We start from the raw sequence: 16,008 nt of genomic DNA, 5'->3' as shown, positions 1-16,008 counted from the left end.
TTTTTCGGGTCATTATTTTGATCGCAGCTACCAGTAGTCTACCGGGATTCTGCACCCGATGATGACTAGCATGTATGTTGGTTGACAAAGACATTGAGAAATGATTGTTTTCAATAGAAAATTTACGGGTGAGCAGTGACGCTTGTACCAAGGAGCTTCAAACTCTCCCTGCATGACAAATCCACGGTGTGCTTATCTAAAGGTGCCCTCTCTCAGCGGCACATGCGTCACTGCGGGGTTCGTTCACTGCGTTACTGTTTTGCTATTTTCTCCGATATTTCATAATTTAGATATTGCGTAATACGTAAAAGTATGAATACGACAATATTACGCTATATTTTTAGATATTGACAGCAGAACTTGAAACAGCTAGACAAATATTAGCCTGGATGCCAGACGGCCTCCAACTTCTCGGCTCACGGGCTAACATGTATAGTCTCTACCAGACTGACTACGCTGGCTGTTATAGGGAGAATACTTTGCCTGGGAAGTTTTGCTACCAGAGGGTTTGGTCGGCCACGTAATCCCAACCTGATCTAACCTAATAGCGTGTACTGATTCCCCTGGCCAATTTCCCGATTTTCTTGCCGAATTTCACGATCCCTGGACCCACGTAGGAAGGTGTAGTCTAGCCAGCATGCTCCGACTAAATAAATTCTACATCAGACCCCCCCCCCCCCAGTTATATTTTACAGATACATTGATATGTTTATCTTTTTTAGCAGAAGTGTTTTTGATGCAGGTGCCTATAGAAGACTCCATCCTCACACAGGGAGGGGCAATCGTTTAAATGCAATTCTGGACAGGATGATTATGCGAAGTCCGTTCTTTGATGAGAGGAGCAGTAATTGAACGGGTCCATTTTACATGAAAATAGCGCTACAATACTCCATTACCCTGCGAGAGAGTCATTTTGCTAAATTTAATTTTAGACTGGAGTGTTTAGGCAAAGTCCATTTTATTTTAGAGAAAGCGTTTCTAAACCATAACATTTGACATATGGGTGCTGGCCAATGGAAGAGTCCATTCTCGCACAGTTAATTTTTAGCCTGATTAAATCTCGCTTAATCTGATTAAATCTCGCTGTATAGCAGCCCGCCCAACATCCACCCTTGAGGAGGGGCCAGTTACAGCCCAGCGTTGCACAGACTAAGTTAATTTTGGACTGTGGTCATTATGCAAAAGACAATTTTTGAGCAGAAGGGTTATTGAACTGGTCCACTACATTGTAGTTGTCGACATATGTCAGAAGAAAGGTCCATTCTCTTTTTAAAGATTCAGTCTACGAATTTGATGATAATGCCTTCGGAACTTCTTTGGTAAGGCTCATGCATAGTCCATTTTAACCGGAAGTGTTTTTAACGTCAATTTTAATATTCATGTTAATTTATCCCGCATAAATTACTCACACGCAAACCTGTATATATATTTGCTGGAACAGCTAATATTTAACTCTAGTTAAGACTTGTCACTCAGCCTATATATCTTTTTGCCTGACAGATGTTATTTCAATATGTCCTTAGCCATGGTGCCATCCAATTGTTTACATACTCCCCCTAACAATCTAGTTCATCCTTGCAGTTGTTGAGGTACCACAACGACAACGTACAATATAACATCATATAGGACAGAGAAAGGCTGAATAAGAACATTATTTTGGTTATTCAAACTTGTGCGTGAGCTTACAAAATCCTTTGTTTCTATTACAGTCAGTGGCAACAAACAAAAATTGATTGATATCTATTTAATACAAATAATTGAAGAGATATACTGTAAAAATGATTCCTTTCTTTTGCCTTGAGTCTAATATTAGTCAAAGCGACATTAAATTACACTCTTACACACACCTATGTGCGCACACGCATGCATGTGTGCACCCACGCACACACACACAGGCATGCACACACACATACTTCACATGCAGAGCTAGAGGGAAGCTGCTGACCCAAGACAACATCATGATTAATATCTACTTGTGCTATTGCCAATATCAATCCAACTCATTTCAAAAGTGCTGCAGGCAATATCATGATTCAAGGAAATCTATATTGAATGAGATGGTTTCCCTACTTCATCTTATTCAATGGCAAATTGGCTATGCACATTCAGATGATCCATCATTGTGGTCATGCATGTATTCACGGTAAGATGTGAGCAGACTCAGAAGTGCAATCCTATGGTATACTAGGCCCTTATCTAAATTCCTATTTGCAGCTGTATCTATCCAGCTACTAGTTTGGGTTCTTTTCCAGATCAATCTAGCCTAGCTAGTTACCTTCGTATCTACCTGGTTACCTCCATACATGCCCCCTAGCCTCTAAATATTTCGTGGAAGTCAATATATGGGAGATCTGGTAAACTAAATGGGATGTGACCTAGTGCTAGATCAATCTTCTCAGAACATGAAAATTGGACAATTTCAATGATTAATAATTTGTTTTCCATCCCACAAAAGGCAGAGTTATTCAAATAATTGTCCACCTATCAATCTTGTGCTGGCACTGTTACAGTACAGAAAGGGGCCAGCCCAATAAAATGCTACATGGCATATTTCAAACTATTTTCATATAAATATGGCAGATCAAGACAAGCTGCACTGTTTCAAATTTCATGACAAGAGTAACTTTTTATTGCAAAATTATTCAGGAACTTGAGGCTGACTGAGATATGACTGCCTTGATAAATTTTTCAGTTTCAGCCAGGGAATCTTTAGGAAAAAAGAAGTGGAAAATGCAAATAGTAAGTGCATATTGTCTTTGATTTACAGACAAACTGAGAAATGCTCTTTTTCATACAGTTAATTGACTGATATACATGCATTGATATAACTCACACCAGCATAAATTTAAGTGTACAAAATGACATGGATATTACATGCTCAGTCTGGCTTGTTTCACCTACAAGTTGTTTATCATTAACAAATAAAATTACAAGACAGGTGAACAAAGCTAAGAATAAAAAGTAACTAATCTTCAAGCAGAGGTTTGATCGAAATCTTGTGACGTCCTTCTGAGTTGCAGAACTTTCTATAAAGAGGGCAAGTCAAAGGAAAATTACAATCTTTCCACTACGCTTTCATTTCCATAAAAGTTGTATTACCTTTTCCCCATTCTATTCTACATTTTCAGACTTTATCTCATAACCACATCAACTTTTTATCTTAACTAATTTCCAGCTCTAAGGTATTTTATTACTTTATTGCTGAACATTGATGAACTAAAGACCAATGAACAAGAGGATTCAAGTTTCAAAACAATATTAACAACTCCTTTCAAGTTTATCCTTCTAGTTCAGCATCTGAGACTGACTGAAAATGATTCAGGCTCCCCGCATTATCTTTCACCAGGAAAGTTTGGAAGACTATAGTTGAACATCAAGTAGTCCAAGATGTACATGTTGTGTAGTCTTAAAACTTCCTTGGGTCCAATTTCATCTAAGTACTCATCTAGTAGCTGCGATGTGCTTGTTTGCGCCTTTTTCGGTTTGGGCGGAAACTGGACAATATTGGCGACACCTGCTCTTTGTAAGACATAGTTGACGTCTTGGTCCAGTGTTTCATATTTGCCAATGACATCATAGTGTATGCGACAGGGGTGACACAAGTTAAAGTAGTGGTCCCAGTGTTCGTTGAGCTGCGGTCCATGTGCCTGTGGGTCCAACAAGTACTGTACAAACTCTTTAAACATCACATCATCTCCTCTCTGCACAGAGTCATTGCTTGGGTTCTCTCGGAAACGGCTGATGATCTTGGTGCCATACAGTCGGTGAAATTTGAGGTTGTACGGCATGGTAAACTTGTTGATGTATGCTGATAGTAATCTCTCCAGTGGGTCTCTCACAAACATAAACTTGAAGTAATTGTCTAGTCTGTATTGTATTGCCTCTGGTGAATATCGCTTCAGGGTGGGAAGAAAGTATGTTTCGTGTGCATCACGTGGGGATATGTCTTGAGGTTTATCTATGTCTGGATGTCTCAGTTTGATCATGACCCTCTTCCAGTTTGTGCATGCCACTTTGGGCACAAAGCAGTACAGCATCTTGTGTTCATCATCAACAATGAGGTGGCCGAGCTGCCTGGTGGACAGTGGCGGGACCAGCTCTGGCAAGGAAACATTGCACACTCTCTCTAGAGCAGTCTTTCTGTCTCTCTGAATTTTCTCTGCATTGTCTTCCTGTAAAAGTAAAAAAACAGAAATAAGTTACAGTGACACATGTTAAAACAAGCTCACTGGTATAGAAGCATCTAGGCTGTTCTATAAGCTCTGTACAGGACATTGTTCTCTGTACATGCACGGAAGAGTCAGCCCTACAATTACTGCACCAATGCCTACATAATCCTCATGATAGCCAGATAGCACATGTACACTAAAACTAAAAGAAGTAGTAGTGGTATCCATTATTTCCAAAAGACATGACCCAAATATTTGAAGCTTGTTGCTAACACCAGTGACAGGAACATTTAACACCATAATGTCAGACAGTCTCTAAGCATAGCCATCATTGAAGGTCTAGTGTGACTGACGCACAGAGGATATCACAGGCTTCTCACCAAGCTTATCCATAATGTCTCGGTTGAACTCAAGGTGGTATCTATGTACAGCATGTCTGTGCATGTTTCCAGAACATGTGGGCTTTAACCAGGGCAGATAAACTAAAACAAAGCCCACACTGCCGCACTGACGACAGCTGCCAGATGGTATGTTTGTGTCACAACATCAAGTTCGCTCCAGTGGGTGTAGATGTTGTTAAAGCATTCACAAGCGGAATGCTGCACCATGATTGTGAGCCATGTTTGTGAAAGAATGAGGTCATAGGCTATCAGGCAACATTCCAGCATGGGCACTTTTACAGACAGAGAGCTTGCTTTGTCTTCAACCCTGACATCAGCGGTATCAACACTGGTAAAAATGACAACATTCCAATCTTGCACTAAGCTACAGGTCTCCCTGTGAGAGAATTTGTGGTAATAGATGAACTGGATGGAAGCCAGCAAAGGTTAATATACTAGTACAACAGGTTTTAGTACCTTCAAATCTTTTCCTGCTTTCATCTGAAAAATACAAATCCATCACTTGATTATTTGATATTATCATATAGCCAGGTGCCGCTGACCAATCAGAAGGCCCCATTCCACGTTGGTTATGACGCAGTAACATATAGATTCCGGCCAGGCCGGTGTGTTTGCTCCTTCTGATTGGTAAGAATGAATCGACACCGGCACCGTTGTCGATTTGCATAAAACCACCTCGTCCGCTTCGCTCACTCGGTGGTTTCATTCGGTGGTTATAGCAAAGGACCAGGCGTTATGACACCATATACACCTCGGGGCTGGTCATTAACCCTTAATTATTTCATGCCCGTAGCCAGGGGAGTTCTGGGGTTTCGGAAGAACCCACACGCTCGAAGGTCCACTATTAAAAGCTCAAAGGGCCGCTTCTTTAATGTCAAAGATTTTTTTGAAAGGCGGAATGATTTGCATTTTTCACTGATAGAAATTTCATTCAATCTAAGCAAATTTAACAGCAAAATTTGCCCCAGAAAGTGCACGAGATAGCGTTTAGAGGGACCAGATTTTAAAATATTCCGAGACCTCCATTGCAACATCTCGCGTCTTCATTTTCGGACATGGTGAAAATATGTTGGGGGAGTCCCCTCAAAGACTCACGCCGAAAGCCTTGTGTATTCTAATAGAAATTCCATTAAACTTGTCCAGCAAATTTTGCCTATCAAAATGCAGGAAATAGCATTTCAGAGGGTCAAGATTTCAACTTTTTTCAGGGGGAGCATGCCCACGGACCCTCCAAGGCAGCTCGTGCGCTCGATGGTCCCTCAAGTACTAAAAAGAACTCCCCCCACAAATCCTGGCTACCGGCATGTTATTTGGTACCTTTGTCATGATAATTGTGCCACTGTGACCAATATATATTCAATAATATATTATATATTATTGATTTCTGGTATTGGTACATATTTGAGTACTTTTCCACATCTGAGAAGGTATTTGTTTATCCAGATTCAGAGGCACTATTATATTATAAGGTAGACATGCATAATGCATAATTTGTGTAAGTGCAAATGTGTGCATCTTTTTCCAAAGAAAGGGGTATTGTGTGCTGTTGAAATATATCCCAATGTACAATGTTGTGGAAGCAAAGGGGCCAAATGACCTACTTCTGAGTTGATCATGACAGATCTATGTTTGGGGGTGGAGAATGGATTAGGTAGCCTCAGATGTACAGGCAGCTGGGTTGGTCCTCTGTGGCTAACAACAGGAAGAAATGTTCTAGCAAGAAATCCAAGAGTAAAGAAAATGCTGCTAAAGGTATTTTGATTTGAAGGAAAACTTTTCAAAAGTAAGGTATACTATATACTACAATCAGACTCTTGCCAGAACCTGACTTAAGTACATCTTGTTTATAAAAGCTAGCCAAGAAAAGCAGTAGGAACAGAACTGAGGAACATCAATTACAACTCTGCTGAAGGATGTTTTCTCCCAAGAGGTGACAGACAGGCAAAGCTCTCTCAACACACAGGCTTTTCCTCTTCCCAGATGGCTGTTGAAAACTGGGTTAATTCCTTGAAGAAGATTTGGGTTCCCAGGCCACACCCAAAGGTTACCATGGGCTGGACTGGGAGTATCTACCTCTGGGAGCTTTGAGACTCTAGCAAGGCCCAACAGAGCATCTGTTTGGCAAGCAAGGCATTTCTTCCAGTCAACCCTAGATAAGCACTCTGGGGGAGGCATCAGCTTCATCTTGATGCATGTACTAATAATAACAATATCATGGTAAGGAATGATACACAATATCACACATGATTGCAAACATGCTGGATATCTTTCAAAGTGTACAGATACAATAAACTGTATCAATTAAGTTTCAGGTACTTAAATTTTGCAGCACTTTCCAATTGAGACTATATTAGCAGGTGAACATACCTAATAGAAATGCCAACACCTGTTTTCAGGTGTGATTATTTCAAGATGAGGAAGAGACCACAAAATAATATACTCTCAAAGAGTCAATGGTCTCAAGGTCATTTTGAATTATATACTCTATCAGTATCAGAGACTAGGATTATCCAAATTGGTCGTGGAGAGATCTATATTTAGGACTGATCCATCATAATATTGCAGTTGGAATTTACATGCAGAACCACACTTTATTATAATGATTTAGGCATGCCACTCTGGCCTTGTTGCCATCCTATCTAATTTACAACCATACTTGCTCCCTCTGAAAAGTTGGTCAGCAGAGCCTATGATCATGAGCATGCAGAAGACTACCCAGGATTGCACCCAGGCTATATGCTGTCCCAGATGGGTAGGATAAATTGATCAGTGCTGAATGATCAATGTTTGAAAAGCTTACACAGTGTCTCAAGGGAAATTCCTGCCAACAGGCCAACCAATACCCTGGTACAATCATAACCTTCTTGGCTCATCCATCTGGATCAGCCCAGATGCAGCCTTCACATTTGCTGCACATCTCTGACTCCACATTGGGACCTTATGGACTTCACCAGCCATGTCATGTTCCCAACAGACTTTGACAAATGACCTGGTGACAAGGAAGGGACAAGGAACCTGGGCCTTGTCTGAGAGCTGCATGTGACATGTGTGAGGGCAGCCATGGGAGGGTGCATCATGGAGAACACTGGCTGGCACTTGGCACGCCTACAAGAAATGAAAACTTCTGAAGGTTGAGGCTAATTCTTAATTCATAGCACATGAATTCATCATCATCATCCTCACCCCATATCAGTCAATGTTGGATCATGAAGAATGGAAGAATGCCGCCACATTGAAGTCATTGTCAGAGCGATGTCTGACAACAACTTAAACGACACTATCTCATAACGATTGAAGATAAAAAGATCAAAGAAACATAACTTGATTACCAATAGCTTTACTGCTGGCCTGTGCCACCATCCAAAGATAAAAGGGGTGATTTCTGCAATATTACATTGTCTAATAAGATAGTTATGGTAAAACTAAGCATTTTCTTGCAGGTACTGTCTAACTATGTATCAAATTCAAAATACAAAATGATCCACCTAACCAATTGTGAGAACTGAGATACAGTTGCGAACAGCCAATCCTCAGACAGTTTCAAATCTCCTGTCAGGAGGTGACACTCTTTTCCTGAAGGTACTAGTAATATAGACAACTGTCTGGTAAAACCATCCATTGATAATTTATCTGTTGGAAGAACATGACCACCAAATATTTGTCCAGCCCCACTACTAAGTACCTGTCCAGAGGTCCCACAGTTTAACCTGCTGCCAATTCTCTGTGTGTTGTTGATAAACAAAGCAGCCATGTGTGTTCCATCTCCAGCAGGCCCCTATGAGCCATAGCTCTGAGTAGGGATCTTCCATAGATTATTTGCTGCTGTCGACACATGGACAACTGTCATGGATTTATCAGGCACTGTTGAAGATCTTGGAAACCACCTACTGGTAGTTAATTTAACTTCAACTAAAAGCCCAGACTGTTTTGACATAAGTAAAGCTTTGAACACCAGACTTGTACAGCCACATAACCTAGTGGTACCAAGAGATCTTGCCACCTTGTCTTGCACCCAAAATTGCACTTACTTTAGGTCATATGGTTTTTGTCCTTATCACATTTACTAGGCAAACAACAGTGTGCTCAGGAATTTAGGCCTGACCTGTGTTTGGAGGTCATATATAGATTATGATGTGAGGTTGCAGCATTGCAGTAGCCTGAGTACCATCCTCCCATCCTCCGTAGTGACCGCTGGCTCACTACTTTCGCTTGCTAACGGTGGGGGTTAGCAAGGGGGTTACCAGTGGTCACTACGGAGGATGGTACTCCGGCTAGCATTGCAGTTCCATATTACAACAAAAAAGAAATGTTTCAGATTATGTCACAAGAAAGATCATGTAGCCAGAGTGTAATCTCCAAGCAGATCCTATGGAAGCGTAAGATAGTATCAAAAGCTGGCATAGGAGTGTAGCCGGCCCAGGAGTGTTCTTTCTACCTTTGGCAGCCTAGAGCACTCCTTTTGATAACCTTATGACACTGTAGGATCTGCTTGGAGATAAGCCAGCGGCCCGTTCCAAAGTACTTAAAAAGACAAAATTATAGCAGTGACAGAATGGTTCCAATTTGTACAAATTGCTCACCGATGAAAGAACAAAGAGTCAGAAGCCTCAGCCATAGGCCACATCAAACTGTTGCCAAAATTGTCTCATACTTACAGGTCTGCGCCTGCAATACAGACATTGAGATTCAACAGACACACATGCTATCATCTGACACCTCAAATCAGCATAGGCTGCTGGGTTGAAGATTATACAGTGGAAGCCAGTTAATTGCACAACGGATAATCGCACACTTCTGTTAATTGCTCGAAATCCCAAAATCCCGTGGTGGTGCAGTCCAGCTTAATAACTTCGCTTTGTTGCACCATTCGGACAATTGCACGAAATGCACTGGCAAATGGGGTGTGCAATGAAGTGGCTTCTACTGTATATATAAATAGACATGGAAAATGACACTTGTTCCTCATTGTCATACATATACAGTATGTGTATATAACCAATGTTTTAATATTCATTTTATTCATCTTGTAGTACAGCCACTCATCTGAGTACTGAGGCAGCTGTAATGTGCTGGAGCACAGAAACCCATTTTAAAGTCCTTCCAAAAGAAGAATGATGCTTCGGCCCTTTACTCTGTCCATGACTTATTACAATATCAGGCCTACTCAGCTCAACCCTGACTCTAACCCCAACCCTGACCGAGATGATCAGGGTGTTGCGTTGGGGCAAGTTGACCATGGTGTGAAGAATGACTCTGTCCATGACTTATTACAATATCAGGCCTACTCAGCTCAACCCTGACTCTAACCCCAACCCTGACCGAGATGATCAGGGTGTTGGATCAAGTTGACCATGGTGTGAAGAATGACCAGGGTGTTGGGCTGAGAGTTGACTGTGACAAATTGGTAAAGGGTGAAATCCTCCTGATCCTACAGCCACATACTGTACAGAAATGGAAACAGTACTGGTGGTTTTAAATTCGCCCTGAAGCTGTCACTGCAAAAAATGCGAAAACATCAAAACATTGCAAAAATTTCAAGCATTACAGTTAAAACATCTGTCACCCCTGTTGCCAACTTGCCAATCTGCAAGATTTCATGAAGATCAAACCACAAGTTTCTGACATTGGCTTTAACCTTGCACCTTGACAATTCTCCATAGTGTAAACTGTTTAGCAGAGCTGGAATGTGATAAAGCTGTTGGGCAGCAGTTCAAAATAGAGCTGTGGGACAATGTGAAGGCTAAGGTCAATGACCTTACCAACCTTTCTCAGCAGGATGAACAGCTAGAAAAATAACAAGATGAGAAACAGAATAATTAGTAACAGTTGTCTGTTAGTAGATATAGGAGCAGTTGTCCTACAAGGATTTCCATGTATGAAAACATTATCTAGAAGTATACAAAATGAAAAAATGTCAGTATAATATTTGCAGTAAACTGTTCATTGTTACTACACACTATGTTAAACTTTTATGTCACATGCTAACTACCAATTAGCACGGATTCACATGCAGACAAGGAGGTCAATCTTCAGGCCTAAATTGTCAAATTCTATTTAGGCCACCAGATGATAACTTTCATGCCTGGCAAATACAGTAGAGTTCTTCGCCCAGGTAGGTCTGGTTTCCACACTAAAAAAGGATACAAATGTAATTCTTTGCTTGACCGCTTCATTCAAAACGTGTTCCAGTGATGAGCGGTGCAATCTTTCGTCGCTCTTCAATTCAATGAAAACTTTACAGCGAACAATGGCAATAGTAATGTTATGACAAAAATGCAGTCAAGCAGAGAATTCAATTTGTATCGTTTTGCGTCATCACATAATTCTACATTGTCAGTAGAAAATTTGATCAATGTTTTTTCCTAGACCAAATTGCAGTCAAAGGTAAGGAGAGAAATCTAATGCTGGGAGTAATAAACCAGCCTTGTAATCACTTTTTCATGTGGCCTGAAAGCACCCATGGAACCAGCAGGCATCAACTGGTGCAGTAATTGAATTACCAGTCCCTACTTGGGGTAATCATCATTGATTTTTCAACACCATTAGACCATTTGTACTGTAGTAAATTGTACCAACATTTTCACTGGTAGTTTGCAGTTCCATGCCTTTTTTGCTTACACTGTTTTTATTTGCCACTGATAACCAATTACAAATGATATCAGACCTAGATCAAAATTTAAGTACCTGATACTCAAATTGTGTACCTCATACTATAGTAACTGTAAGTAAGACTAAATCTTCAGATAAATAAGACATATGTTGCATCATATCTGCTATCATGGCATGTGTGCGGACCTTGACTGCATGCTAACACATCCTGCCATATGTACCTGGTACCATCATTTTTTTTATTTTTCTACCACTCAGAGTCATTATGATCCTAAACCGTCATATCTAGATATTCCAACCTCAACATGCAGATTGGACAATATGGAGCCTCTAACTGAGATAAAGGTACATTTGTTACGTCCAACGTGATACACATACCACATACCTGCACATGAGTACTACAATAACTGAATAAGGAAATCAATTGCAATCTGGGGTCATTGGATAATGGACATCGACCCACATCATGATCATGTGCCTCAGGAATACCAATATTCACAGGAAGCTAGGAGCTGGGTATGATCTTTTACTTCAAACCTTTCATACTACTGTAGCTTGGAATCAAAACTGTAACTGTTACCTGTATAATAGTTACAATAACAGTAAATTGTATAACGTAAATAGTTATAAACACTGGACCATCCATAGGCACAACTGAATTACAAATGTGTGATGGGGATGGGACTCGGTGGAAGTGAAGGATGTGTAGACTGTCCAGGCTACTGGGCCACTCTCAACTTAGTCAAAAGAATGTGCGGAAAGAACATGAAAAACTGTTAGAGTAGGAGGCCATTCTTTACTCTAGCATAACAGGCCTGAAAGTGCCTTCCTTCCCCAAAGATGGCATTCAGACATTGAGGTAAGATATTCTCACCAGACAATGAGTCAGATCTCCAAACACAAATGGGACTTTGTGCCTTCCATCATGAAAGTCCATTGTGTACTGCCATTTGTTGAGAAAAGTTACTCTCCATGCAGAGGTTTGGCTTTGGCTGTTTTTTTAAAATATGTGTTTAGGTGTTTTTATCAGGCTTTTTATCTTATACCGTTTTCTTTATGTCTCACGGCCAAATGTTTGGCTGCAAGAAATGAAAGAAAACGGTACAAAATATAAGCCTGACAAGAAAATGCCTAAAACAGCTGGAGCCAAACCTCTGCTTGGAGAGTAGAGAAAAGTGCCATTGTCTTTATGTTGAGCAAACATACAGCAGAAAACATGTTTGCCAAAGACTGTTACTGCTAGTCACAGATTGAAACCTTAGATTGCCAAACAGAATCACAGCCTGACCTCCTCCTTACATAGCTTGTATCCACAACATGTGAACAAAGGATAACTTTTCAAAAACCATGTTTGTCACTAAAATATAACCTTCAAGCCCAAGGGATCACCAAAATCTAGACTAAGCCTCCTTTTGTGTTACGAAGTTCACGGTTCTAAATGGATTCTGTCATGAACATTACAGCACTGCATTGCCTTACCTGATAGTGTAGCAGAGTAGAAGGGGAAAGGTATTGGGATCTGAAGTAAAAACATTGACACCACATGATCCTGACTTCTAGTAATAGGAAATTCCATTTTATGTAAAATTCCCACCTAACTTTTAATGCTGTATGTATAGTGTTGAGACAGGTGGTGTGTGGAGAGGTTCATGTGTCTAAAGCCACTTGCTCATTTTCTGTCAAATCTATCAAGGAGGTTATGAGGTTATACAGGTGTTTCTCTATTTATAAATAGTGCAGTAGATATGTTAGAAATGGATAAGATTCTGACATCTGAAAAGGACAGTTAAGTACATGGAAGCAGGAAAGAATGAAATAAAACACCAGGCTGTATCGTTAATTGAACTTGAATGACATGTACTGAAGTCCCAACCACCACCAAACCTATCCTATCACCTTACCTTGCCACTGGTTCGCATGACTTCACACCTTTGAATTCTTTATACAGCAGAGGCACAATGTGTAATGAAGACCATCACTCACTGTTTTATTTTTAAGACTGAAAAAAGCCATGTTGTGGCAGTTTTACAGTTTTCCTGGCTGTCCCCTGCTGTGTTCTGATTGAAACCATTCTCAGTCACACCCCACTGTCACACCTCATGCGTTTATACACTGTTGACATGTTGGTGCACATGCACACAAACAAAAACCCCACAGGTAACCGCGTAATAAACAAAATCAACACAATACACACCTGGACCCGTCTCCCTGCCGACCCCGCTGAAGTGCCGGCCTGAGTGCCCTGTGCCCTGTCGGCCGTCCTCCTGTCCAGACCGGCCGAGAACAGGAACCGTGTGCGGGCCGGGGCACGGGTTACCGCTGTGGGGACATCTCATGTTATAGGAACACTTGAAGTACGGAAACAATCAAGTATGGTGAACAACACTACCATAGGAACTGTATGCTTCAATAGATCTCAATACGGACCAAGAAGACTGACCAAGTAAGACATTGTTCAAACTATTAAAGACATACAGTGCAGTTTCTTGAAATCTTCTACAAATCTCCTTATTCAAAGACTTCAAACTACATTTTACTGTGATGACGGGTCTCAAAACAAATTTAAATAGCACAGAGATGTTTTCGCGCTCCATCATACCTGCCTGTTTCGCTCCGAAATAAATCAAGACACACAAACATTGATACGGGATACGGTTGGGATTCTACAACATTTTAGCATGGTATTATCAAACCTTCTTGAAAAGACGGAGAAATAATTTGCGACGAGGGTCAGCCAAGGGGCGAGGTGTCAAAGATCAGCATCTGGCATGACTACCAAATCACGCAGTATTCAGAGTCTTCAGATAGTGATTTTATTGACAAATTGGTATTGAAGAGGGAATCGGATGCTACAGCTTCTGCATTCTAACAAGATGGAGCTAGATAGGGTAGGAGATGTAGAGTATTATACGATAAACAGAATCAGAGAACCGTTCAGTTTGCTACGGGATACGCCAAACACACACGTCAAGCCCAGCGGGGGACGGTCTACCGGTCCCGCTATGCCTCGAGGCCCCGCATCATTTTTCGACGACAGGATCAAGCAATTTTTGCGGTTTTCCGATAGATTCAATGTTAACGAAGGTAAGAATTACCTGAAGACACTCTGAACCAGCCTTCCAGGTAGGTCACGGTCAAGAAGACGACGGAAACGACGACAGTGGCGCCCAAGAAGATCCGGGACGCTCGCATTGTCGCGAAGACCTGGCGACTGGCATGGCTGAGTACCCCTCCCTGCATTACTCACGTGACCCGCTAGGGCCTCTTGGGGCCCGTTTTTGCAGGGTCAGGTCGGGCATGTCCAATAACACACTCAGAGGAGGAGGTAATTCATCAGAAGTGATGGGAATCTGAAAAGGACCAATAGAAGCTGCAAGCGTATTACAATCTCACCTCTACATCGTAAGATTTGGAGGTTGCAAGATTTATTGTGTTTATCTTCACGGAAGGTAACGTTAAACCAAGGTTATAAACCAAGGACCTGTTTCATCTTCCTCTTCTCCAAACAAATAAGGTCAACGACCTGGGCCACACACTGTCACTATGGTTACCAATAAAGAAGAAAGCGGCCTGTCGTGTTCGGTTTATACAAAACGTTAAATGTAACCAAGGAGGTTACAAAAAACCTCCTTAATGTAACATAGCATAATGCTACCAGTCTGTTACAACTTACATGTAACGTTAGTAATTGGCTTTTGATAGCATACCAGAGCTGGAGGAGCTGGTCACCATATACTGTATATGAATGCGTTGGAGTAACATTATACATTTGCTTGCAAATGTTACCTTAAAAGGCTTTGTAGTTAAAATTAATTTATGACGGGTCAAATATTAGCCTGATTAAATAGTATTTTAGTATAGTGGCCCACCCGACATCTGCTGGGAGGGCCAGTTACAGCACCGGACAGCACGTTTTGCGGTTACACAGACGTGAAGTTTCTGTCTTTTTTTGGTGCTTTTTTATGCTTACGTTGAATGGCCTTGACTGCAGGTCTTTAATGGGTGCGCAATGGAGACGTGAGGCGAATACAGCCCGTTACCCGAGTTGGTATTCTGTGTGGCCGCCAAACGATTTCCGCTCGTCAAGTTTACAGGTGGCCAGAACTAGCTCAGTGTCAGACCCTTTTCACTTTTGTCTTTTTTTCAGGACGATTGTGTGCCAAAACTGTAAACGGCCACCAGAAAAGAAAACGTGTCGATTTTCTATTTGCAAGGCTTGCAAATAGAAATGCATGGATTTGGGGGCACCTTTGCATGGGGATTACATTGACTTGCTTACAAGCTTTGCAGTCAGGAGGTGGAATATTGTCAAACTTTCATCTTTCATATTTCACAAAGATAAATAAATGATGCAACGTCAACAGGAATGTTTGTTTTCTTTCGCCACTTTTGATACTCAATTTCAAGCTAGATATTGGTCTCCTCACAAGAAGTGTGTATATAAGCTTATAGTACCGACACTAGTAATATCCCATAGCCTATGCCTCAATGATTTCGGTCAGGAATTGTGATGGAGAACTATAAAATGTCCCTTTCAACTGTTGCAATAAACACCTGTTCCGGCTGTTCATTATAAAACCGTTCCATTCATTGATCTATTTAGCTATACAGCACAGGCGTACAAAGGGAAGTACATGTACATGCATCAGAGATCACGACTGCATGTCTAACTCACAATTGGTACATGTACAAGGAATTTGCCGATAATTCACTACGTCTCTGCGTCAAGAAACATACTGAACTAGAGTTCAACGAACCCATCTCTTCGCCAAGTAATCATGTCTTTATTTAAGACTTTAAGGTCTTGTTCATGTATTACTAAATAGCAA

The 16,008-nt window shown here is 41.1% G+C and overlaps 1 protein-coding gene across 2 annotated transcripts; it reads right to left on the bottom strand.

Annotated features, from left to right (window-relative positions):
• Nucleotides 1-1,962: 1,962 nt before the first annotated feature.
• Nucleotides 1,963-14,467, bottom strand: LOC118415188 (carbohydrate sulfotransferase 11-like). Of its 2 annotated transcripts, XM_035819570.1 has the most exons (3): nucleotides 14,275-14,467; nucleotides 13,374-13,498; nucleotides 1,963-4,172 (listed from the first exon to the last, which is right to left on the bottom strand). In XM_035819570.1, exons 1-3 carry the CDS (start codon nucleotides 14,417-14,419, stop codon nucleotides 3,333-3,335), a joined length of 1,110 nt encoding a protein of 369 aa, XP_035675463.1. In that variant the 5' UTR covers nucleotides 14,420-14,467; the 3' UTR covers nucleotides 1,963-3,332. The 2 variants fall into 2 exon arrangements, with proteins under 2 accessions (XP_035675463.1, XP_035675464.1); XM_035819571.1 differs by lacking the exons at nucleotides 13,374-13,498; nucleotides 14,275-14,467 and adding an exon at nucleotides 4,550-5,024.
• Nucleotides 14,468-16,008: the final 1,541 nt, after the last annotated feature.

Source organism: Branchiostoma floridae, chromosome 5, assembly GCF_000003815.2.
Source record: "Branchiostoma floridae strain S238N-H82 chromosome 5, Bfl_VNyyK, whole genome shotgun sequence".
Taxonomy (NCBI): Eukaryota; Metazoa; Chordata; class Leptocardii; order Amphioxiformes; family Branchiostomatidae; genus Branchiostoma; species Branchiostoma floridae.
This window is presented reverse-complemented; position numbering and strand designations above follow the sequence as displayed.

Excerpts from the sequence above, each read along its gene's own strand:
- LOC118415188 (XM_035819570.1), bottom strand. The coding sequence starts at position 14,419 with ATGCAGGGAGGGGTACTCAGCCATGCCAGTCGCCAGGTCTTCGCGACA. Across the intron at positions 13,499-14,274 it reads CTGGTTCAGAGTGTCTTCAG|CGGTAACCCGTGCCCCGGCC; the intron begins GTAATTCTTACC and ends ATGTCCCCACAG. Across the intron at positions 4,173-13,373 it reads CGGCAGGGAGACGGGTCCAG|GAAGACAATGCAGAGAAAAT; the intron begins GTGTGTATTGTG and ends TTACTTTTACAG.